Raw genomic sequence first — 26,897 nt, forward strand, 5'->3', positions numbered from 1 at the left:
GTCGAGGGAGGTTAGAAGCGGCAAAGCCGGGGAACGAGAAAACGAGAGAGGAGAAGAAGAATAGGGCAAAAACTCAATTCATTCAATAATGCATTCTTGGTTGCCCTCCACACCTTAAGAGGCTAACCAAACAATTCAAAAATGACAATTATTAACCTTAGAAATAATAGATTTTCGTCGACTGCGTTCGAACGCACAAAAGACGTTCTCTGTTTATGCGAACCTGATGCAAACGTTCGAACACACTCAATCGCGTTCGAACTCATATTTTGCGTTTTTTGTTTTTGTGAACCTAATGCAAGCATTCGCAAGTGCATTCGAATTCACCCGTATTTAAATGCGACTTACAGAAAAATTATTTTTCTCTAAATAAAACACTAAAACTATAAGAAAAGACATTCATAAAGTGTATCCATGCTCGAATAAATATCGATAAAGTTTGAATTGTATCATCTAGCCCGGCAACGCCCGACCCACTCACGGGCAGGCTAGCGAACACATTGAACAGTCCGATTGGCCCACCCAAACCCGACCCGACCTGCCCAATGATCACATCTAAATAGGAGTAACATCTCTTGGAGCAACAAGTACCAAAGGTAGAGAAAGTGGTACCTTTTGTGGCACTAGGTGGGGATTTATAGATATATAGTAAAAAAATAAAGTTCACTTTGTAGGGGAAGTGGTGACTTGGTGGCACTAGGTGGGGTTTCTAAATATCTAGTAAAAGAAGAAAGCTCATTTGCTTTCCTACAACTTTATTTACTTTTATTTAGTAAGTATGACAAATTTCAAAAAAATTATTTAAAAATTTATGTACAATCTTCGAATTAGGCAAACCCAAATAAAGTGTTTATTGTTGTTGTTGCACTTAATTTTGGGAATGGAATGTACAATAGGCAAAAACTGATTGGATTTGAATCTGCTTCTCTTCTCCAAATAAGATTACGGATAAAGATGGCTACAAATAGCAAAACTAGTTACCATGTTTGCTTAATATAGATACGGATATAGATTAAATATCGGTAATAAACATTTGATTTTTAAAGGTGAAGAAATGTGAAATTACTCAAATCTATAAAGCAATATATAAAAATAACAGATTGGAGATTCTCATAAACATACAAAATAGGGCTTTTCTCTATTCATTTTCTTTACCTCCATAATATGTTAAACTATTTTGCTTATGTGGATATATATATATATATATATATATATACTAAGTATGAAGTTAGATAAGTACAACTATAATCATGCCGAAAGGCACTATACATATCAACACATGGCACGAGGATTGCCACACAACACCCCTTCTAGCAGCCATTCACTCACTATCACTGTTAATGCTCGCATTTTCCCTTCGCTGCCCGACATCAACCTTATTGTTTCCCATCGCGATCCGCAACTTAATTTTTTATTCAACCTAATCCAACCACATCCAATCCAACTCATCTCCTTCCTCCTCGAGCTAGGGCACAGAACACAACATAAGCGGCGCCTTCTTTGTTGAGTTTGGGGCACGTGAGCAACGAGCTACGCCAAAGTCAATGGCAAGCTTAGCTGCGAGCGATGTAGGGCGCAAGGCGAAGGCGAGCAATCTCCCTCCTCTTTTTCTCTCCCTTTCTTGTGGCACGGACCATGCCATAGGAACAGCCATCCTTGGATAGGTATATCTTGTCATATACTTAATATAATATATTACTAATGTATTATATTATTAGCCCTCAAATCGTCCTCTCCCTCCACAAGGCCTATGATTTTAGGATATTGGAAGTTGTAAGTTAAGATAAATTAGTAATACCAATCACTATAGAGGTTAATGATTGCAAATTCATACAGCAGAACAAAATTAAGTATACTATAGCACTTAAAGAAACCTGGAAGGAAGCATTGCTTGATTTCTTGTACTGCATCATTTTTCATAACTGCATCCCATACAGCTTTATCAGTTGAAAGTGAAATAACCATCCTCTGCAAAGGAAGTAGTGCAGCGTCAAGCAAGTTACATAGAACTTCAAAAATCAACTATTTTATATACATAGACCCAATGCAAAGGACGAAAAGTGTGTGCTCATACATCACTAAATAATAAATACTCCATTATTATGGCTCAGTTAATAAGTTTTACTCTTGATGAAGAAAATAATCATTTCTTTAGAAAATTTTCATTTAACATCTTATCTTTAGTTGCATTACAGTTCACATTTGATGCTTTTGCCTTTTAAAATGAGAATCCTGTGCTTTTGAGTTTTGTCCCAAAGAACAAACTAGTCAGTCTATCAAGCACATTTTTAGTCATAAGCTTAGTAAAGTTAATCATATACTTGATTCTAGTCTATTTGCAAAAGGATATTCTTCAGCATTAAAGTTACGCAAGGCTTGATTTTTGAATAGCGAAAATATGTCATATCGTCAAAAGGTAAGCTGTGAAAAAATTTTAACTACTTATGTAATAAATGTGGTTTAAAATATATGTCATATCGTCTCTACAGTTGCTTCATTGTAATATATAATCTCTATGGCAAAAGTGCATACCTACTACAGGATGTAATTCTCCAAATAGGCAGGTATCACTTCATGTATTATAATAACTATACAAATTCGAATGATTACTATTCCGCACTTAGGTATAGCCAAATGTAAAAAATGTGGTTTAAATAAGACTTGAAACGGTATTAATTCAATAGATAAGGTTTTCTTTGGCAAGGTCAACCAGAGTCTGATTGTCCGTGAATTACTCGTGTGTGAGGAGTTATAACAACTTGATCCTGCCTTCGATCTTGTGGTAGCCATGACGGTCCAAGGAGCGTTGGCTCTGATACCAGTTGTTATGAATCGGCTTAATCCAATCCGTAATTGTTCTAGACTGATTTGAGAATGAGACTTTCGAAAGAAGCTGCGGATGATTTAACCGTTGGATCTTGCTGAATTTTGGATATGTTGTCGCCCTTAAAAAGAGTTTTCCAAAGAATCCAAGATCGTAGGGTTTGGATGACTAGATCTTGAGATATCGGCCGAACAATGGCTGAAGGCGAATGAACCCTAACTTGTTATCCCTTCAATGGCTACATAGGTGCTAGGTTAATTCCTTCAAAGTGAAAGGAGAGAAATTGTTGTAGAAAATGGAGGTTAAGAGTTAGAGAAAGCCGACCAAGGACTTAGACAGTGGAAGGAAAGAGGTGGAAGAGGGCGCCAATGGCTAGAGCAAAAGAAAGGAGATAAAAGCACAATGCTATTTCAATTATCAAATAAAACTCCAATTAGGATTTCCTCCATATATTTATAGAGGCTCACTCTAAGAACCCAACAAGTAAGTTAAAACCCTAATAAACTAACAATTTTCACCGCGGCGCATTCGAATGTGAAAATACAGTTTTCTATCGTTACAAACGTTCGAACGACCACGTTAGAACGAGCCCAAGGCTGCTCAAACATGCAAATCATATTCTCTATCTTTGTGAATGCGTGCAGGCATTCGCATGGCCTGTTCAAACGCAGTCCTTGCATTCGAATGCCTCCTGGCAAAAACCTTTTATTTCTTCAAATAAAAATCAACTAGATAAATAAGCTCATCCCAATGTGATACAATTCGGACTTCACCGATGTCGTCTCAAGCATAAATACACTTTAGGGATGTCTTTATTTCTTATTTTAGAGTTTAATTTATAGAAAAATAAATTTTTGGTATGTCGCATTCGAATGCGCCTGCGAACGCCTGCATCGCATTAGCACATACAGAGAATGCAAAATATGCGTTCGAACGCGATCGGAAAAAAATCTACTGTTTTAGAGTTAATAATTGCCAATTTTAAATTGTTTGGTTAGCCTCTAAAAACGTGAATAGCAACCATGGAATTATTATTGAATGAATTGAGTTTTTGCTTTGTCTCCTTCATCTTCTTCTCTCCCGTTCTCTCGTTCCCCGGCGTCGCCGCTTCTAGCCTCCCTCGACCGGCCAATCACCCTAGTCCCTTAGGGGCAGCAGCCCACTCCTCCCTCTTCTTCCAATCTATCACTTTGCCTTAACCCTACCATCACCCATAACCCTTCCATCTCCACGTACTCACCGATGCCACCCCATTAACGCCGGTCCACCAACCTTTACCATCACCAAGGATCTCGTGCCTCCAGCCACGGATCCTAAATCAGACTTCCCGACGTTCGTCCACTATTTGGACGATATCTCGAGATCCCACCATCCGATTCGCCTAAAACTTGATTTGTTGGAAAGCTCTTTTCCGGGGCTACAATAACAAAATTTCACATCGATCCAACAACTAAATCTTTCGAGATCTATTTTCAAAGTTCCGTGTCAAATCCTGTCTAGATCTAAAAATCGGAATAGATCGAGCCTTGGCTAAAAATGGGAAATCATATCAAGCAAATATCAGAGCCACTGTTCCTCGGACACACGCTTCCTATGACAACCACAGCTATGGCTGCACGGCAAGATAAGGAAGAAGAGATTCTCCCAATAGTGGAGGGGAAAACGGTTGTGGGGATTTCCACCCGTGGAACCGCCCGACCAAATCGGAATAGCCTAGCATTCAAGCCATGTTTGGGTCTCTTTCCGAACAAATAGCCATCAACTAGATGATGATGGAGATGATGTAGGAATTACGAGCAACAAGGGAAGCCATGGCAAACGGGAATGCACCATCGACCCCACGATGCGAGTCCACCCCCATGAACCCATCGCCATCGGTTCAGAATTTGCACCTACAAGAGCCTTTGCTGCCACCACCCTATGGGCAGAGATAAGCAAGGATGGTTTCACCAGGCCCAGTTGCAGGTGAGCCCATCCGTCGAGCAAACCACTATGGAGATCGACTTGGAGATCTTGATCCGTGGGCGGGGCAATACGAACCGGAACCGCGTTGAGTTAATCAAAATCGAAGGAGGGATCATCAACCATTCATGGTGCATCCTCCTCCAATTAGACAAGGACTGGGATATGATCCGGATCGAGACAACGGTATCTGTGGGCAAATCGTGCGTCTTAAATTTCCTAAGTTCAAAGGTGGCAATCCGATCGATTGGTTGTATAGAGCGAAACAATTATTCGCATACCAGGGTACAATGGAAGAATATAAGATGACACCTGCGAGCTTCCACCTTGAAGATGTGGCGCTTCATTGGTTTCAAGCAGCCAATGTGTAACACCCGAAAATTAATTAAAAAAATATAAAAAATATAAAAAATATAAAAAATATAAAAAAGGGAAAACCCAACGCACGAGCGCGTGCGTCGCAGGCCATGCCATCCCCTCGTCCAGCCTGCCCTCCTTCCTTCTTCTTCTTCCTCTTCTCTTGCCGTGCACGCAACCATCCCCAGCCCCCTACTTTTTCTCCACCCCGCTATCTCTCTCTCCCTCCCTCCCCTCTCTCGGGTTGCCAACGCCGAAGCCGACGAAGCCAAGCACACAAATCGCAGTAAACCTCTAAACCCCCCTATGAATAAGTAGTTTAATCCCACCAACCCCCCCCCCCCCCCCCCCACCGTCGTTTGAGTCCCTTGCGGTCGACGACTCCGAGTCTAGCCACCGATCCGAGAGCCTCAGTGGAAGGGGGGGCTCTCTAGTCGGGCTTCGGGCCCTTGGTGAAGGGAGGACTCGGCCTCATGCGGTGCCGTTGGCACCGCAGCCTCCTGGGCCCTTCCCTCTCCGCCCTCTATCTCCTCCCTCGGAAGGAGATAGTAAGGGAAGGTGGGGGTTGTTTAACCCCCACCCATTCCCTTGGTGGGCTGCGATCTGACCGCAGCCCACTAAGCCCTTCATGGGCTGTGGTCAAATCACAGCCCACGGGCCCTCCCTGGGTGGGCTGCGGTCCAAACCACAGCCCACCTAGGCCTGGGTTGGGTGGGCTGCAGACCGTAGCCCACCAACTAAGCCTTTGCCCAGCCCACTTCAGCCAACCTTGTGGGCTGTAGTTGGACTGCAGCCCACCAAGGCTACTCTTGCCTATTGGGTTAAGCTTAAGCCTAATCCAATAACCCCAGCCTAGCCCATTTAGGACCATTTGAATCCTATAACCCCATTTATCTATTTCCACCTGATTTATTAATCTAACCACTCCCCTAAAGACACATTATTATCACCTAATTAGTGTGAATTTTAGGATGACATAGAACTCACCCTAGGGGACCCTTAACTCATGTATACGCCTAAACATAAATTCTCTAATAAAAAAATTTATTCTATTAATTCGCTAATCTTACATATAGCCTTACTTGCATGAATTGATAGGATTTGACACTGCGTGAGGAGGATTTTGGGATTCCGAAGGAGCCAGCTAGCTAAGGAGATTTAGTGTACTGTGGAAACCCTCCAGACGAGTAGAATTGATACAAGTCTAGAATAATATAGTTACAATTATCATACCTTCCATGGCACTGTAGGAATATTAGTATTAGTACATACATCTAGTGTACTATGATGTATCTTGACATGTGCAATTATTGATAGTTTACTCATCATGATATTATGAGAATGCTAGCATATACATTAGTATAACGATGCTCTACATATATCCTGTATGATAAACTCTTGATAAATATATGTTGTGAATATAAAATGTAACGATCATGATGACTATGACATGCCTTATACACTCACAGACACTGCACCACTTCCACCTATCATTAGTAGTTTGGTTCTAACTAGGCAGTGCCCTTACCTCTACTCACTCAGCCTAGGGTTAAAGGTAGAGTGTATCTTATATAACTATATTATTAACGGCCTACACCTGAGGTCGGAAGCCTGTGTGGCATTTAGGTAATTATACTGCATAGTCAGAACTAGATTATGATGATAGAACATGATTGTGAGGTGGGGATATATCTCTAGCGGTACCCGACAGCGCAGGGTTAGAGCGTCCGTTGATGAGCCGATGGCTCCCGATTCTCCTGTTGAGGACGGTGATGATTTAGAGAAAGTAAGATATGGGTTCACGACCGAGATCCTTAGTCTGATGGCCACAGACAACCGATCATGTGCAGTGTCACCATGCATGTGTATGTGACATTACCGCTAGATGTGTGTATATCATCCCCTTCGATGTATGAGATATAAATGGTTATGTGATTGATGATTTTCTTGAGAGTATCTACCCTGTGTGGTGAATGGCTCAGTGAGCTATGATAAAACATGATTAATGCCTTGGTGAGCATGAGATGACTAAACTACTCCTTTATTGCTATGCATAATATATAGACACTATAATTGAGATTTATATGAATAAAAGATTGTATCAAGCCTTATATCTGTGTAGACTTATCCTGATACATTTAGGAATTGGCATGTTCCAGGATAGTGACGTGTAATTTTTATTGGTTGCATTGATTTAATAACTCATGGTAAGTCATTAAAACCAACGTATTGTTATTGCTAGCAATTATAGGCATATATTAGATATGCACCTGTAATTTCATTATTATAGATTGTATAGATTCTACTCGCTGGGTTGTGTGCTCACCATCTTTTGGTGGCATCATTTCAGAGCTAAGGGATGCAGGTGCGAGTAGTAAGGAGTAGATGCCTTTTTATTTCAGTTATGTCTATTAGTTGTATTGAGCCCCTACGAGGGTGTTATGATTAACGTTGTATTTTGGACCTTAGAGTTGTATTTTGGACCTTAGAGTTGTATTTTGGATGTGTATCTTGAAGGCTTGTTGTGGCCTGTGGAACTTGTATTCGGACTCTTATAGTTGAGTTTATTTATGGTATGAACTTATGCTGCTATGTGCCTTGTAAAATCCTATTATTGACAGGTCATGTGATGCACCGCGTGGGGGGATTTACCCACACGGTTTACACGTGTATTTGGAGGTGTGAGTGTTTCACAATGCCCATGAGGCTATTGAAACTTGGGCTAACTTTTGTGATATCACGCGGCGATTTGGAGAGTCGGGTATGAAGACTTCGATGCTCTCCTGTCAATGATGGTGCAAAGGACCACAGTTGGGGCATACCAAGAAGAATTTAAGTAAAAAATCTACTGTTTTAGGGTTAATAATTGCCAATTTTGAATTGTTTGGTTAGCCTCTAAAAGTGTGGATGGCAACTATAGAATCATTATTGAATGAATTGAGTTTTTGCCTTGTCTCCTTCGTCTTATTCTCTCCCGTTCTCTCGTTCCCCGGCGTTGCCACTTCTAGCCTCCCTTGACCGACCAATCACCCTAATCCTTTAAGGGCGGCCCACTTCTCCCCCTTCTTCCAATCTATTTATCACCTTGCTCTAACCCTACTATCACTCATAACCTTTCCATTTCCACGTACTCACCGATGCCACCCTATTAACGCCGGTCCACCAACCTTCACCATCACCAAGGATCTCATGCCTCCATCTACGGATCCTAAGTCAGACTCTCCGATGTTCGTCCACTATTTGGACAATATCTTGAGATCTCACCGTCTGATTCGCCTAAAACTTGATTTGTTGGAAAGCTCTTTTCTGGGGCTACAACATATCAAAATTTCACATCGATCCGACGGCTGAATCTTTTGGGATCTATTTTCAAAATTCTGTATCAAATCTTGTCCAGATCTGAAAATCGGAATAGATCGAGCCTTGACCAAAAAGGGGAGATCGTATCACAATAAACCCAATATCGCTAGTAGAGCCAATATAGACCAAATCATATCACTAGAGTTTTATTAGAGCCGCCCACACCCCCACCAGACCGGGTCGAGTTTCTTCCACCCAAGGAGAGCTAGTGCAGACACCACTATTCAACATATTTACTCTCGTAGGCACAAGAGAATTTTACCCATGACTCTCTAGCTTAATGAGGATTTTGAATAGCCTTGTAGGGCTATTTTCATTATTTGTGCATATTAGGGCATCATGGTTAGTTTGATCTTTTAATTTGCTTTGCCTAAATAAAGGCTTATGCTATTCTCTTTTCAATTAATGAATATTTTTTGAGTTTTAATATACTAAGTGTTATGTTGGTGGATTCCAATGTTGGTGGGTTCCGACACTCTAGTTAGTGAATTTCCCAGGTTCAGTTATTTTTGTTATATTTCTTCTTAAATCTGTGATCAAGATGTTTGTCCAACATCAAATTGTACTTAGAGGAAGCTACAAACTAGCTTTAACAAGGGTAAATCAATGTTTATCTCGGATCCTGTTTATAGTTGCAAGTTGAAGAAGTATCAACCTTATTGTTATAAACTGGTACCATATATATGATATCCTAACATAGTATATACATGCACTTTAATCTCCAAATAGGGAGAGATACAGTAACACCACAAGCAACAAAATATGCGTTGACTAACTGGTGACATTTTAGAGTACAAGTTCTGACTTCTTGACGTGGGCATCATCTTCAATTTGACCAAATAAAGTTGCTTGAGTCTAATTCTGGTCTAATTGAGCTAATTAAGACTCAACTTATTTTTACATTTAATTTGTCGAGTTGATTTTAATTCAAATGATCAATTCAATTAGTTAATTAATAGATATGGTATACCTATATGCAGGGGATGTCCGCATTGAGTTATTACCTAAATTGGGTTAGTCAATTTAGGTAAGACCTAATCAATTAGGGTACTATTAGGAAATGAATTCCTTTAGGATCTCAATTAATAGCTGATTCTAATAGGAACTTATTTAAGAATTATTGCACGAGAAACAAGGAACGATTGAATAAGATTTATTTGAAATCTCTTATTTTCTCTCCTGTGATCTTCTCTCTCTCTCTCTCTCTTCCTTTCTCCTACCTCATTTTAAGATTCTTCTCTAATCTCTTCTACTTCCTTTCTAAACCTCTCTCCTTCTTCAATCTCTACTTTTCATTGGTTACTGTTGCTATTTAAAAGATTTCAGTAGTAAAAGAGAACCTTTGGGTGCCCAGACGTGAAGAGAAAGACATGATTTCAAAGTTAAAACACTACTATTCCATTATTAGTAAACCTAAATCCTAAAGTCTTTCCTTACACTATATTTTTGGCCTTTCTACTGTCAAAATACCTATTTGAGAGTTGAAGAAGTTACTGCCTTATTTGAGCTTTTCTCTCCTTCCATCTAATAGTGATCCTTTTAATCGATTAACTTATTATCAATTATTGTCTACTTATTTTATTTTAGTTACTTGTTTTGGTCGATTGTTCTCCAAAACATTGCATTCATACTAGATTTGCATTACTTCTAAGCACAGCAAATATAAGACATTAAATATACTCAACCACATAAGAAAAAATTAAAAGTGGAAACATGAATATGAAAGAAAATTTACATCAGCAGGCGTAAGCTATTCTAAGGAACTGATAAATCAGAGTAGGTGTAGTTAAGATACTCAACAGCCTAAAACTGAATTAACATCTAGTAAACTTCAGAGAAATTAGATTAGAAAGAGACCTAAAGGTTATCATTTGTGTTAAAGAAGAATTAGCACTGTTACATTGGACAAAGTTACAAACCAAATGCAAAATTCTAAAAATAATGAATCAGTAACTCATTGATTATCGATGAGGTATTGCAGAGTTGAAGACAAAGAAAAACATAGTTGCAGAGAGAGTAAAAAAAAGAAAACTCAAAATGAAGAGAAAGAAAATATAGTTTGATAAGCAAAAACAAACAAATGTATGGGAGAAGAGTATCACCTGAATAGAAGTGTTCAACTGCAACAGGTAAAATGAGTTGCGAATTCTGTCCCACCCTTGAGACTGAAAAGTATTTAGTGCATCAATATCCAAGGCATGGTTAACTTCCTGTCGACCAATCTCAATTTTATTTGATTCTTGTTCAGCAGAGCATATTCTCTGACACATTTTAGATGAAACTGGCACTTTATCAACAGCATCCTTGCCCAAAGAAGGTAATTCATCTTTTGAATGTGACAGTCCGAATATCCTAGAAGTAAAAGATACAAAAAATATTTGTTGAAAGAGGTGAAACACAAACATGCAAAGATTTGGAATGCACAACAGCAAAAAGTTTAAGCTAATTTAGTCATCACATCTAAAAGACAAAGATATAGATGAAACAAATTATGTGCTCTTATGCTTGTTTCTCAAATGAAACAAATACTGTACATGTAGAAAGATGGCACTACTATGAGTGCATAAATTCCTGAAGATAGCTATGAGGAATTTCAACAAATATATGACTCCTCAGACCCAATGAAGATCAATGTTATTTAACATCCTAGAAAAAAACGTCAACTTATTAATATATAGTAGCTTAAATTTTTCTTTGGCTAATCAAAGTAGCTATATATTTACTAAATCTGACACCCTGCTTTTACATGTCTTTCAACTTAATCTTGTAAAACGAAAAAACTTGCGTAAATAGACTCTGTAATAGATATTCCATATTTTAGGACATTGTTTTCACATTTCAGTAACTTTGAGCTTTGCTGCATGGAGAATTACTGTCCATGGTTTCACTGATTTCATTATGTTTTACGTGCAATCATAATGATGCGGACATCACTGATAGGACGCGATGGCGTGTATACCAGCGCAGGAGGCGTCGACAGTTAATGATCCCTCCTATAGGAATCTGTTTCTGATTTTAATTTATTTAGGGTATCTTTTGTTTATTTCCTTTGTATGGTGTTTTTTATTTAATTCCATTGTAGGTCTATATATAGACCCGTTATATTTTCTTTGGAAGTTAATGAAAGTTTATGTGATTTGTTCTCTATAGGATTTTGGTGTGAAACTATTTTTTAGAGTGGAGATGTGAAACCCCATTCATTCCCTTCTTATTTCCTTATTTCATCTTTCTCCACCACGTTTTGCATCATTTTGGTATCAGAGCGAAGGATCCTAGTTTATGTACGTCCCTCCTCTCAGGTTCTACGCCGCTCCACATTTGTTCTTCGCACAACCAATCGCTCCACGAACACCAAAACGTCAAGAAATCCGGCGTACAACGAGCAAAGAAATTACCGTCGACGAGGAACAAAAAGAATCTATTGTCATAGTGAAATTGCCACCGTGTAAGATTCCAAGTCCTTCAAAAAATTAATTTGTTGTATTATTTAGTGATCTACTATTCCATCTTTATTTTTATTTTTTTTAGATTGAAAAAAAAGAGAAAACAACACGTCTCTTTTGCTGTAAAAAAAAAATCAGTGTTTCAAAATTTTCAAAAATTTCATTTTTTTGGCTTTTAATTTCTATTAAATTCCAACCAATTCCTTCTTTCCCTAAACTTCCTACCAAATTTCCTATTTCTTCTCAACATCCCAACAAATCCTATCTTTCCTAATTTTTCTCCCTCCAATATTTCCAATTTTTGAGTTCCTTTTCTAACTTGAAACCAACCCAATCCTATTAAACCCATTAAACCCATTAAACCCATCAAACCTAAACCCAAAATCCATTAGCCTAAAACCCAAACCTTGTTAGACTAAACCCACAACCCATTAATCATTTTTTATCTTTTCTAATATCATCTCTAAACTGTTATCAATTCCTGCTGTCCACATATAGTGAGGGAGAGACTACACAGAAACCTTATATGTTTTAGTCCTGATATTAAGAGATGAACTGTGCCAAATAGAATATTAGTATTATGTTAATTTTTGGAAAAAAAATTTAAAAGGTTTGGCATTTATTAAATGTGACTTTTGTTTAAAAACCATTAAGTCTTGACATTAGTCTTTGAATCTCCTGAATAGAAAATCTAAATTCAATTAAGTATTCATTTTTAAGATTTTCTTGATTGCATAGCATATCATCTCATATCATTTAAATTAAGACATTTGTATTTGGATTAAATATAGGAGACGTCTGCATTCCATTAGGTTAGAACACTATTTAATTTTGTTTAAATTAGCAAGCATAAAATTAAAAAGATAAAAAAAAAATATATATATATATATAAATAAAAATATATAAAGCAATACCTAACTCAATATTAGTGTATGCCAACTCATAGAGGCAAGGCTTATCTCCTCAGTGATTCTAGTGAGTCTAGCAGTAACAGTATGGATCCCGAACTTATTAAGAAGCTTGACGACATTATGGGACAACTAGGTACCTTAGCTCAACAAGTCAGAGATACTCAAGATACTTTGCTTTGAAATCAACGGATAGCCGATGAACGACTATATAGGGTAGAAAGACCCCGTGAGCACACTGCTCCTCAAAATAATCACCGCCTTGACCTTAAACGTGGTGAATCTCCCACTTCTTTACCTCGTCAACATTTTCAAGGGAATGAGTGAGATCCTAATGAACGGTACCTTTAAAGCATTAAAATTGATGCTCTGATGTTTGATGGTCGTCTAGATCCGCAGCACTTCTTAGACTGGATCAAATACATGGACCGTTACTTTAAATGGTATGATATGTCGGAAATCCATAAAGTCAGGTTTGCTGCCATGAAATTGACTAGAAAAGCAAATCAATACTGGACCAACGTTGAGACTCTTCGTGAGATTAGGAGTGAGCTTCCAACTGAAATTTGGGTTGACATGAAAAATGAACTAAAACGTAAATATCTCCCACCTTCTTATTACCCTAAACTTCTAGACAGATGGAACCGACTTACCCAAGGGAGTAAGTCAGCTAAGGATTACGTTGCAACCTTTGATAAATTGCTTGTTCGGTGTAGCGTGATCGAATCAGAAACCCCTATGCAAATCTTATCCAGATTTAGAGTTGGCCTACATGAAGAATTGAGAAGTGAGAAGTGAACTTTTTGCTCATAATATTGATACTTTAGAAAAGGCCTACAGCTTAGTTCAAGACTTAGAGAAGTCAAGACCTAACCACATCTCAAGAAATTACAAAACAAGACCTCAAATTCATAAATCCTCCACAGGTCCTCATCAAGCCAAATCTATCAATCAATCTTTTAATCAATCTACCCCTAGCCCTTCACAATCCAAGGTAGAATACAAAGGTAAGAGCATCAAGAAAGACTTTTCTAAGATTAATCCTCGGGTCAAATGCTATAAGTGTTAAGGCTATGGACATGTTGCTGCAAATTATGCGAGCCCGTATAAAATAAGTTTAATTGGGGAACCCTTCGAAGAAGACTCCGAGCAAGACTTTGATAGATATGTTCACCATGTAGATGGTGAAGAAGAAGATTTTGAAGATGAAGAGGAAGAAAATATCCTAGGATGCCTGAGGCACATAGACTCCACAAAGTTACATGTTGTTAGATGTGCCCTCTCTCAACCTAAAGTCAATGATGATTGGAGGCACAGCTCCATTTTCCACACGTTCACAAAAATTGGAGGTAAAAATTGTAAAGTAATTATGGATAGTGGCAGTTGTATAAATACCGTATCCTCCACCATTATTTCAAAACTAAACCTGAGAGCGGTTTCCCATCCTAATCCTTACAAGATTTCGTGGATCAATTCAACCACGTTGGAAATAAAAGAGCATTGTTTGATTCTAATTGAATTCACGACTTATAAGGATAAAATCTGGTGCGATGTATTGACCATGGATGTGGGTCAAATTATCCTTGGAAGGCCTTGGCTATTTGATAATGATGTGCATATTTATGACCGTTCAAATATCTGCATGTTTGAACACGAGGGTAAGAAAACCAAGATTCTTCCATCACAACAACCTAGAGGTTGTAAGATGGAAAAGAAGTTTGATCCCATCCACTCAGACAATAAAATCAACTTGATTAGTGCGAGAAGCATTGAACGCAAGATGAGTAAAGGAACTCCTATTCTGACTCTTGCTACTCGAGAAATTCTGAATGAGTCTAGTGAATCGATTCCTTTTGAAGCCACTGCTGTGATTGAGGAATTCTCAAATGTCTTTCTAGAGGATCTCCCGGATGAATTGCCACCAATGAGAGATATTCAACATGCTATCGATTTCGTCTCGAGTGCATCTCTTCCTAACTTGCCTCATTATAGACTTAACCCAACTGAACACGCTGAACTCAAACGGCAAGTTGACGAGTTATTGAGAAAAGGCTTTCTGAAGAAAAGCCTAAGTCCTTGCGCAGTTCCCGTATTGTTAACGCCAAAGAAAGATGGAACCTGGCGTATGTGCGTCGACAGCCGCGCTTTTAATCGAATAACGATAAAATACCGTTTCCCCATTCTTCGTTTGGATGACATGCTGGACATGATAGCAGGGGCCACGATCTTTTCAAAGATAAATTTAAAAAATGGCTATCACCAAATTCGTATACGCTCTGGCGATGAATGGAAGACTGCGTTTAAAACAAAAGATGGGTTATATGAATGGACAGTTATGCCTTTTGGCTTGACTAATGCTCCGAGTACTTTCATGAGAGTGATGAATCAAATATTACGACCTTTTATGGGACAATTTTTAGTCGTATACTTTGATGACATCCTTATCTATAGTCGATCTCGAGAGCAACATATAGATCATCTTCGTCAAGTCTGCGCTGTCTTGAGGAAAGAGCAACTATATGCAAACCCTAAGAAATGTACGTTTCTAACAAACAAAGTTGTTTTCTTGGGTTTCATTGTTTCATCTGAAGGAGTGTCTGCTGACCCTGATAAGGTCAAAGCTATTAAAGAATGGCCTGAAACCCACCCCGTACATAAGAGACGTGAGAAGCTTTCATGGACTCGCTACCTTCTATCGTCGGTTCATTAAAGGGTTTAGTACCATTATGGCTCCAATAACAGAATGCCTCAAAAAATGTGAATTTAAGTGGTCAGCAAGTGCTACTAAAGCTTTCACTGAAATCAAAAAGAAAATGGTGGAAACCCCTGTAATGCGACTCCCCGATTTTACTAAAGTTTTTGAGGTCACTTGTGATACTTCTGGAGTTGGTATAGGAGGAATCCTGAGCCAAGAGGGCCATCCGATTGCCTACTTTAGTGAAAAGCTGAATGAAACTAGACAACGATATACCACTTACGATAAGGAATTTTATGCTGTAGTTCAATCTCTTCGCCACTGGAGACATTATTTGCTTCCTCAAGAATTCGTAATCTTCTCTGACCATGAAGCTCTTCACTACCTTAACTCCTAGAAGAAGCTTAATGCTAGACACGGCAGGTGGGTCGAATTTCTTCAGGACTATACATACACCTTGAGACACAAGTCTGGAGCAGACAACAAAGCGGCTGATGCACTGAGTCGTCGCATGATTTTTCTTTCAAGGATGAACGTAGAAGTAATAGGATTTGATAAAATCAAAACTGAATATGAATCATGTTTAGATTTTCATGAAGTTTACAATTTATTAAGCGATGGAGCGACTCAAGAAATAAATGGTTTCATCTTGCAGGATGGCTATCTATTTAAGTCTCGAAAGTTACGCATTCCCAGCACCTCGTTAAGGGAATTTTTAATTTGGGAATTGCATGCAGGGAGTTTAGCTAGACATTTTGGGCACGCAAAAACTATTGAAGCTACGGAACATCGATTTTTCTGGCCAAGCTTAAAGAGAGATGAGACTTGTTAGTCGATGTCATGCATGTCAACTCGCTAAGCAGCGAAAGCAAAATACAGGATTGTACACGCCTTTACCTGTTCCTAATTGCCCTTGGCAAGATGTTAGTATAGACTTCGTACTTGGACTTCCTAAGACTACTCGAAAGCATGATTCCATTCTTGTGGTGGTGGATCGATTTTCAAAGATGGCCCACTTTATACCCTGTTCCCGAACTTTTGACGCCTCTCGAATTGCTAAAATCTATTTTGACGAAATCGTTAAGTTGCACGGGCTACCAAAAACTATTGTATCAAATAGGGATGTAAAATTCACTAGCTATTTTTGGAAAACCCTATGGCATAAGATGGGAACTAAGCTTCAGTATTCAACTACTTTCCACCCACAAACTGACGGGCAAACTGAAGTAGTCAATAGGAGCTTAGGTAACCTACTAAGAACTCTTGTCGGCGAGAATCTAAGAGACTGGGATCAAAAACTGCCAACTGCTGAATTTGCATATAATAATTCTGTTAATAGATCCATAGGTCTGAGTCCAACTGAGGTAGTATATGATTACAAACCTAGACAACCTATAGATCTCATTCCTATGTCCCATTATCATAGGTTGTCTGAGTCTGCATCTGCATTCGCATCACATATTCATGACTTGCATAAAGAAATCAGTAACAGAATTGCTCAAAATAATACTAATTATAAAATTCGAGCTGATCTAAGAAGGAGATTCAAAGAATTTAATGTTGGAGACTCTGTGATGGTCCGGATACGTCCGGAACGGTTTCCACCTGGAACTGTCAAAAAGTTGCATACACGAAGTGCCGGACCCAAGAAAATTAATGATAATGCTTATGTTCTAGATCTCCCTAGTAATTTCGGCATCAGTTCTACTTTTAATATTGAGGATCTAGTAGTTTATAAAGGTCCAAATTTTTCTCTAGATAATCCACTAGATACTGAGCCTACCCATGAGCCTGTTTATGAGAGACCCTCTTTACCTCCACTTCCTAATATTCCACCTAACACAGCAGATGAAATTGATAAAATTTTAGATGATGAAATAATTTCAACTAGAGAAGGTGGATCCCAACGGTATCTAGTACGTTGAAAAAAACGGCCTATATCTGATGACACGTGGCTAGATCGTTACGATTTGGAGGTGCATCACCCTGATACCTTAGAGCAGTATGAGAGCAGCAGAGCAGCACACTCGACGGAGTCGACGTCTCTCCCACCCGGGGAGAATGATGCAGACATCACTGATAGGATGCAATGGCGTGTGTACCAGCGCAAGAGGCGCCGACAATTGATGATCCCTCCTATAGAGATCTGGTTCTGATTTTGATTTATTTAGGGTGTCTTTTGTTTATTTCCTATGTATGGTGTTTTTTGCTTAATTCCATTGTAGGTCTATATATAGACCCGTAATATTTTCTTTGGAACTTAATAAAAGTTTATGTGATTTGTTCTCTAGAGGATTTTGGTGTGAAACCATTTCTTAGGGTGGAGGTGTGAAACCCCATTCTTTCCCTTCTTATTTCCCTATTTCATCTTTCTCCACCACGTTTTACATCACATAACCTAGCAGCACAACTTGGTAGTGGAAAAGCTGATGCAAAACGTCTTGATTGTAGAGTTGAGAAGAAAAAGTAGGAAGAAATAATCAAACTCGGTAATCCACCAATCGGGGTGTCGGAATCCACCGACGTTGGAATCCACCAACAAACACTCAATAGGCAAAAGCTCTCAAAATATTCATTAACCCATAAAAGATGATTACAAGCCTTTATATAGGCCAAATAAAATAAAAGACAAAAGACGAAAATAGCCCTAGAAGGTGACTAAAAAACAAATGACGAAAAATAACCCTAGAAGGTGACTAGTCACAACCCTCGTGAAGCAAAGGGCCACGGGTGCAGCCCTTTTGTGCTTACGAGAATAAACGTGATGAAAAATGGTATCCCCACCAATGTGGGTATATGAGCTTACTTTAGTTAGGCAAGCAGGGTAATAACTAAAAGCATGGTCCATGTTCAACTTCATCTCCTATCCAGCTTTTTGCTTATAGCCAGGTGTTTTAAGTATTACTTGGAACCCATTTTATGTTTATCCTTTTTTAATGTAGATCATGAGCTGCATAAACTAGTTACATCATCACATAATTCATAATTGCAAGCATCTACTGATATTTATAACCTTGCTAATGCTCAAGCCCAATATTAGTACAATAGCTTCACTATTCACATATTAAACAGTTTCTCTTGAGAACTATTGAATCAATAAATGACTACCAAACTTGTCAACAAAAACCATTATTGTGATCTACACAAGCTAAAAGTGCTTTCATATTCAGTGAATGAAAGTTAGATGGCTATAATGGTAAAGTCTGATTCTAATATCTATGGTTGAGAAGAATCTAAACTTAGACTTATTCTAAGAAGTTTTCATCAAGAGATATCATGTAGTGTTGTTTCATATGTGCCAAAACAGAAGCCCACTTCAATGTTTTTGTGAAAAGATTCAATTAATGGTATGAGAACCTCCAAAGTTCAAACTATATGCCATTTTATTATTAACAGCTTTCACCATCATAGAGGCAATGGACTTTCAATTTGTATACTCTAATATTGGAACTTTACATTAACTATTTAACTTGATAGAGAAACATTTAACAGGGAAGTAATTTTATGTGTTAGAACTTAGAAGCAAAATAAGTTCATATTGCCCTTACTACTGACAACAGCTCCAGACATACAGAAATTGGAAAAGGCTCCACTTATTGGTAACAGCGACCACAATTTCAATATGCATTTAAGTGCTTGCTGTCCAAAGTGGATAGGCGATGAAAACAGGAGCCACGCAACATCTAATCTTGAATGCATTTGGGATAAAGTCCATCTAATGCTTTATCTCACCAAAGTGTAGATCATCATAAAGGGAATGGATCTTTTGGCAGATTTTGGAAAATGCTATAATAGAAGTTGCTTTGCTCCTAAACTTTAGTGAGGTATAAAACTTGTTCCAATTTAGGCTACACCATGATGCATTTAGCAAATTATTATCTCACCAAAGTTTAACAAATCCAGCCTCACAACAATTACTTCACACGTATTATCTTCTGCAAATGTCAGCATGAAACTTTGTAACCTAAAACAACAAATTCCATCTAAAGGCACTCGTGCTGTCATGGTCACACAAAAACAAATATTTAACCTCTTCATGAACTATTTAAGTTCACGATTGCTTTCTTTTCTGTAATCTTCCAGCTCCAACGCTTCTTATAAGGACAAATTTGTCATTTTGGGGAAATCTATGTCATATTCTACTCTGCGAGTGTCACGACACCATTAAATTCTTAGAATATTAAATATCAGATGTAAATGTCTCAGAAACGAAATTATTAAAGGTTCTAGGTGTGGATATCACAAAAAGTTCATTATAATAATATGATTGAGACTTATTCGGCCTGCTCGAGCTCGTTGGATATATGTTATTATTTTCATTTAATTGTAAGAAAGTGTTACCCACTAGTTAAGTTGTTGAATTTGAAATATAAATATGAAGTTGCGGCAAAATAAACTCCTGGACACAGCCAACTTTATGATGATGTTAAAGACTGCTCTAAGTTCTCACATGTAGCCTATGAAAATGCATGTTTGTTTGTATGGTATTATACGTGAAAACACTATGTATTGAGCATGATTGACATTAGATTTAAATACTACTCATTTGATTGATGAAAATATTGTTTTCTGCTCAGTACTATTATATGTCACTTCCCTATAATATCGTTTGAATAATATGTATTCATATTAAACTGTAGGCCTCTCCACTACATAACTAGCATAACAGAAAACGGCAATTCATTGATAAATGATACAATCTCCCCCTGGACTAAGGTTCGATCTATTCCAGTTTAAGATGAATCTAACATGAAACTTTAGCAATGGATCCCGGAAGATGCAGCCGTCAAATCGACGTGAAATTTTTATATGTTGTAGCTCTGAAAAAGAGCTTTGATATGTTTTGATATGTTGTAGCAAGATGATAGATAGATTGGAAGAAGGGGGAGAAGTGGGCCGCCCCTAAGAGACTAGGGTGATTGGCCAGTCGAGAGAGGCTAGAAGCGGTGGCACCAAGGAATGAGAGAATGAGAGAGAAGAAAAAAAAGACTAGAGCAAAACTCAATTCATTCAATAATGACTCCTTGGTTGCCATCCACACCTTTAAAGATTAATCAAACAATTTAAAAATGACAATTATTAACCCTAGAAATTGTGGATTTTCGCCGACCGCGTTTAAACGCACTTGATCGCGTTCGGACACATATTTTGCATTCTCTGTATTTGCGAACCTGATGCAGGTGTTCGCAAGCGTGTTCGAATACATATTTTGTATTCTCTGTATTTGTGAACCTGATGCAGGCGTTCGTAAACGCATTCAAACACACTCCACCCGCGTTCGAACACGACATACAGAAAACTTATTTTTTATGAAATAAACACTAAAATAAGAATAAAAGACACCTATAAAGTGTATCCATGCTCGAGACGACATCAGTGAAGTCTGAATCGTATCAATCCACCACGCTTCCGCAACCTTATCCTTAAGGTGTGAGATTAGAAAAGCGATCGTTGAACCTTGACTCAAGCTCCTCCATGACTCGATCCTCTATACTGTTTCCCCACATATCTGAAAATAGAGAAAGGGTTGGTGTTGAAAAGGAAGCGAGCTCACTTATGCCCGGTAGGCGCAAAAGGGCATCGGCCCCTCGATTCTCAATCTCCTTTTTGTAGACTAGCTTGTAGTCATACCCAAGGAGTTTCATAACCCACCGTTGTTGTGCTGGAGTATGTACACGTTGCTCCATGAAATAGGGTAAGCTACACTGGACCGTTGGCCAATCAAATAAGGTCGCTATTTGGTGACAGCGTGAAGAATTGCTAGCATTTCGCGCTCGTAGGTGAATAGCTATCACGACTGGTTCAACAATGCCTTGCTCATATATGCCACGGGCCTGTCCTCTTGCATCAAAACAGCTCCAATGCCCTCACTCGAAGCATCGCATTCCACCACAAAGGGCTTGCTGAAATCCAGTAGAGCCAAATCCGGTGCAGTAGACATGGCTGTCTTTAATGCTTTGAAAGCCGCCGTCGTCTTGTCCATTGAAACCCTCCTTTTCTAAGTAAGGAGGTCAGCAGGGCAGCGATCTTGCCGTAGTTGGCAACGAATCACCGATAGTACCTTGTTAACCCAAGGAATCCCTCTCAATTCCCGCTGATTAGTGAGAATCAACCAATCCACCATGTTTTTGATCTTGCTTGGGTCGGCTTCCACTCCTCTTGTTAAGATTATGTGACCCAAGTACTCCACTCGTGGTTCACCCCAAAGACACTTACTCATTTTGACTTTCAACTAGTTTAGTCGCAAAATGTTCAACACCTCACGTACATGCTGCAAGTGTTCACTCCAATTCCTGTTATACACTAGGATATCGTCAAAGAAGACGAGACTTACATGTCAATAAGTATTTCACTTGATGGTGGATGTTCTGGTTTGGCAACAGCCATTTGCAAAAGTAGAGCTCGGTCCCCTGCACATGGAAGTCCCAATAACAATTGCAATGTCGACCTTTGTCGCGGTTGATTTCCATCCAGCAGCACTCTTCGACCATTCCTCCGAAATGTAAGTGTGAGATTTGAAAAATCAAATGTTACGAGCCCCAAGCTTTGAAGTTATTGAGTCCCTAAGACAATGTCGGCACCTCGCAAAGCCAACAGATAAAGATCCAATGTAAAAATTTAGCCTTGCACCTTTAACTCCATACCTCCACAAATAAAATTTGCCCGCAATATGGTGCCATCTCCAATCATCACATCGAACCCGTCCGTGGGCTCAATCTTCCTAAGAAACCTCTTGTCAATGAAGTTGTGGGTGAACCTGGTGTTGATCAAAATTCTCATTGTGGTTTTCTTGACTACATCGTTCACCCGCAAAGTCTTTGGTACAGCTGTCCCGAAATAGGTGTAGAGGAAGATCTCGGCCATCATATCCTCCACAGGTTGCTTCTCAACTACTCCTTGCTGTCCAGCCACACCCTCATCTTTAGCTACAATCTCATCCTCAGCCTCCTCCAACCCATCTATTAGCATCACCGATCCTATTGATTTAGCGATTTTCGAGTACAAACTTTTCATCATAGCGAAAGCATAGTCCTTTGGCTCTTCGTTCCTCCACTTGAGCTGGTGTGAGTGCTCGACTTGGACCTCTAGGTGCATACTTCACATCTTGGGAGGACTTCAGGAGTGCTCAAGGAGGTACCATTGTAGCAGCGGCTCTTGGTACGCTAGTAACATTTCTTGCTACTACGGTAGGTCGAACCGGATTGCGGCTTTCTTAGCCTGTCCAGTTCTGTTTGATGTATAACTTCATAGATCGATGTTTGTCTTCCATGAGTACTGTATCTTCGAAGACCTCCTTTAAGGTTCTAGGCCTTAAAGCCCTCACGTCGGCTTGTATGTCTCCCCGCAGTCCGGAGATGAAGGTGCTGCGAAGTTGTTGATCCGTCCATGGAGGTTGGCATTGGCTACTTATCCTCTCAAATTCTTCTTGGTATGTCCCAACCGTAGTCCTTTACACCGTCTTTGAGAGGAGAGCATCGAACTCTTCATACTCCGACACTCCAAATCGCCGCATGATATCGGTGCAGAAATCGGCCCAAGTTTCAATCATCTCATGGGCATTGGCTGCTCGAAACTAATGAAACGCCGCATCTTCAAGGTGGAAGCTCGCAAGCGTCACTTTATATTCTTCCGCTGTACCCTGGTATACGAAAAATTATTCCGTCCTATACAACCAATCGATCGGATCACCACCTTTTAACTTGAAAAATTCGATACGCACGATTTGCCCATGAATACCGTTGTTTCGATCCAGATCATATCCAAGTCCTTGTCTAACCAGAGGAGGATACACCATGAATGGTTGATGATCCCTCCTTCGGTTTTGGTTAACTCAACGCGGTTCCGGTTCGTATTGCCCCACCCAAGAATCTCGATCCCTAAGACAATCTTCATTTTGGTTCGCTCGTCGGATGGGCTCACTTGCAACTAGACCTGGTGGAACCATCCTTGCTTGTCTCTGCCCATATGGCAGTAGAGGCTTTTGTTGGTGCAAATTTTGAACCGATGGCGGCGGGTTTATGGGGTTAGACTCACGTCGTGAGGTCAATGGTGCATTTCCGTTCGCTATGGCTTCTCTTGTAGCCCGTAATTCTCGTATTATCTCCATCATCATCTGGTTATTGATAGCCATTTGCTCGAAAAGAGACCCAATCATGGCTTGAACGCTAGGCTCTTTGATATTTAAATTTGGTCGAGCGGTTCAGCGGGTGGAAGTTCCCGTAGCCGTCTCCCCCTCTATTGGGGAGATCTCTTCCTCCTCATTTCGCCGTGTAGCCATAGCTATGGTGGTTGTCATTGAAAGCACATGTCCGAGAAACAGTGGCTCTAATACCACTCTTGATACGATCTCCCCTTAGGTTAAGGTTCGATCTATTCCGTTTTCAGATCTGGATAGAATCTGACACGAAACTTTGGCAATCGATCTCGTAAGATGCAGCCATCGGATCGACGTGAAATTTTGATATATTATAGCGCTGGAAAAGAGCTTTTCAACAAATCTAATTTTAGAAAAATTGGACGGTGGGATCTCGAGATATCGTCCGAGAAGTAGACGAACATCAAGGAGTCCGTCTATGGATCCATGGATGGAGGCACGAGATCTTAGGTGTTAGTGGATGGTGGTAGACCGGCGATAATGGGGTTGGCACCAGTAAGTGGAGATGGAAGGATTATGGATGATGGAATGGGTTAGAGCAAGGTGATAGATAGATTAGAAGAAGAGGGAGGAGTAGGCTGCCCCTAAGGGACTAGGGTAATTGGCCGGTCGAGGGAGGGTAGAAGCGGCGGCGCCGAGGAATGAGAGAACGAGAAGAAGAAAAAGAAGACTAGGGCAAAACTCAATTCATTCAATAATAACTTCTTGGTTGCCATCTATACCTTTAGAGGCTAACTAAACAATTCAAAAATGACAATTATTAACCCTAGAAATAATAGATTTTCGCCGACTGCGTTCAAACGCATATTTTGCGTTCTCTGTATTTGCGAACCTGATACAGGCGTTCGCAAGCGCGTTCGAATGCACATTTTGCATTTTCTGTATTTGCGAACCTGATGCAGGCGTTCGTAAGCGCGTTCGAACGCATTCCACCCGTGTTCGAACGCGATATACAGAAAACTTATTTTTCTATGAAATAAACGCTAAAACAAGAATAAAAGACACCCCTAAAGTGTATCCATACTCGAGACAACATCGGTGAAGTCCGAATCATATCAATAAAATATGGGAAAAAAATATTATTTCATTTTTCCAAGGCATCTAATGACCTCCTTCTCTTCGGTAGTTCTACTCTTTGTGACACTACAAATATGAGAGCAACAATCGATCTTTATTGCCAAGTTTCTAGTCAGCCATGAACTATGATAAGTCAGCCATACATTTCAGCTCCAAAGTTGACCCCATCATGAGAAGCCAGGTGATTGCTACCCTCCGTGTCAAACTCTTGGAGGGAGGGGATAAGTATCTTGGGAATCTTCTAATCCTGCCGCATTCCAAGTGGAAGTCCTACCAGTTCATCCTAGATAAACTTAAAAAGCACTTGGCTGGATGGCAAGCAAGACAACTATCACACGCTGGAAGAATTGTTCCTAACAAAGCAACACTTAGCAGCATTTCGGTGTACTTCATGTCGAGTTTACTCTTCCAGAAATCTTTGCTAAAGGAGCTTGACACCATCATGGGAGACTTCTAATGGGGGTTCACGGCAAATAAGAAGAATTTTTATCTCAAAAAGTGGAGCTCAATATGTCAACCAACGAACAGCGGAGGCTTGGGAGTCCGGTGCATGCACCTTGTTAACAAGGCTCTGATTATAAAGCTTGCATGGAGATTCCTTACGAAAAATGACAACATCAAGACAAAGCTACTTAGGGACAAGTATCTCGCCAAAACCTCCTTCTAGTCGATAAAAGGCACAGGAGCAGCTTCGTAGACATGGCACTCAATCCTCAAGACCCGCAGCTACCTAAGGAAAATGATCAGGTTTGAGATCAGCGATGGAAGTTCAGTTTTTATCTCTAATGACCCCTGGGTGCCAATCTTCGACCTCAGCGAGATTCAACTCCCAGACCACATCACTAAAGTGGAAGATCTAATTGTTAGGCAAGAAGCGAGGTGGAAAATGAGCTAGTGCAACAACTATTCCCAGCAGAGATAGCAAGAGCCATCACAAATATATTCCTTAGTCCTGCTTCCTTAGCTAGAAAGGATAGGCTTCTCTGGACCCGGACTACAAATGGTGTGTTAAGCTCAAGCTCTGCTTATGCTGCACTCTTAGAAGGAGACTGGGAAGCCTCTGCTTCAAGCCCAAGAGGAGCCAAACTCTGGAAAATAATCTGGAAAGATGCGGACACAATCCCTCGCATCAAAGTATTTATATAGAAATACACAACGGGAGCTCTGCCAGTCCGGATGACACTTCACAAGCTGATGCCGCACATTGACACAGAATGTCCGCTCTGTCAGAACGAGCCTGAAACTATAGAGCACCTCCTCATTTCATGTCACTTCACGAGAGCAATCTGGTTCACGGGACCGCTTGGGATTCAACCTGACCGGAACACAAGCAGCTTTGATGATTGGTTGGAGCTCCTAAGTGAAAAGCTGTCAAAGGAGCAGCTCAGTTATGCCTTCAACACCATGTGGCTTATTTGGAAAGCAAGGAACGAGGCAGTGTTCGAACATGAAGAGCAGCACCCAATAAAATTTGGTCTCCTGGCTCAATATCCAAACTCTAAAACAAGGAGCATAGACCGGGCTGCATGTTACCGTTGCCCCAAGCCATGCAAAAAAGCAGCAACTACAAGGTAGTGGATGAGGGTGGCTTCATGTGCTGGGCTGATGCCGCTTGGAAGGGCAGTTATTGTGGAGGTGTGAGGATCTACCTAGTAAGCAAAAGATCAAATCGCAAAAGGTACAAAAGCGAGTTCTTAGCCCGCTGTGACAAACGCTCTGGTTGGAGAAGCTCACGCACTACTCCTAGGGATCAAAGAAGCCATGGATCAGGCCGAACAGTCTGAAGTGATCTTTAATGATTGTTTAACAGTAGTGAATGCAGTAAATGACAGTCTAGAGCCCATGGATTGGCGAATATCGGCGATCATCCAGGAAAGCAATAGATTATCAAGCAAGTTATCCTCTATCAATGTTCTCTATTCGAGCAGGAAAAACAACTCAGATAGCTCATAACCTTGCCGGTCTAGTTATTCAGAACAAATGTTGTAATGAATGGACCGAATGTTATCCAGATTTTGTGTAATGGTTTGAATGAAATGAATTCAAATCAAAAAAAAAATCCACGGCATCTTAGGAACAGATCATCTCATCACTAAGCAATTGTAGCATAAAACAG

At 39.8% G+C, this 26,897-nt stretch overlaps 1 protein-coding gene across 1 annotated transcript in view; it reads right to left on the reverse strand.

Annotated features, from left to right (window-relative positions):
* Nucleotides 1-26,897, reverse strand: part of LOC140769806 (uncharacterized) — a 47,328-nt gene that overhangs the window by 19,971 nt on the left and 460 nt on the right. Inside the window, exons 2-3 of the mRNA XM_073110676.1 lie at nucleotides 10,606-10,855; nucleotides 1,875-1,968 (exon numbers count right to left, since the gene is read on the reverse strand). Coding sequence (XP_072966777.1) covers nucleotides 1,875-1,968; nucleotides 10,606-10,855 — 344 coding nt within the window. The remainder of the gene's footprint in view (nucleotides 1-1,874; nucleotides 1,969-10,605; nucleotides 10,856-26,897) is intronic.

This window comes from Typha angustifolia, chromosome 11 (assembly GCF_048772165.1).
Source record: "Typha angustifolia cultivar Huaian chromosome 11, ASM4877216v1, whole genome shotgun sequence".
Taxonomy (NCBI): Eukaryota; Viridiplantae; Streptophyta; class Magnoliopsida; order Poales; family Typhaceae; genus Typha; species Typha angustifolia.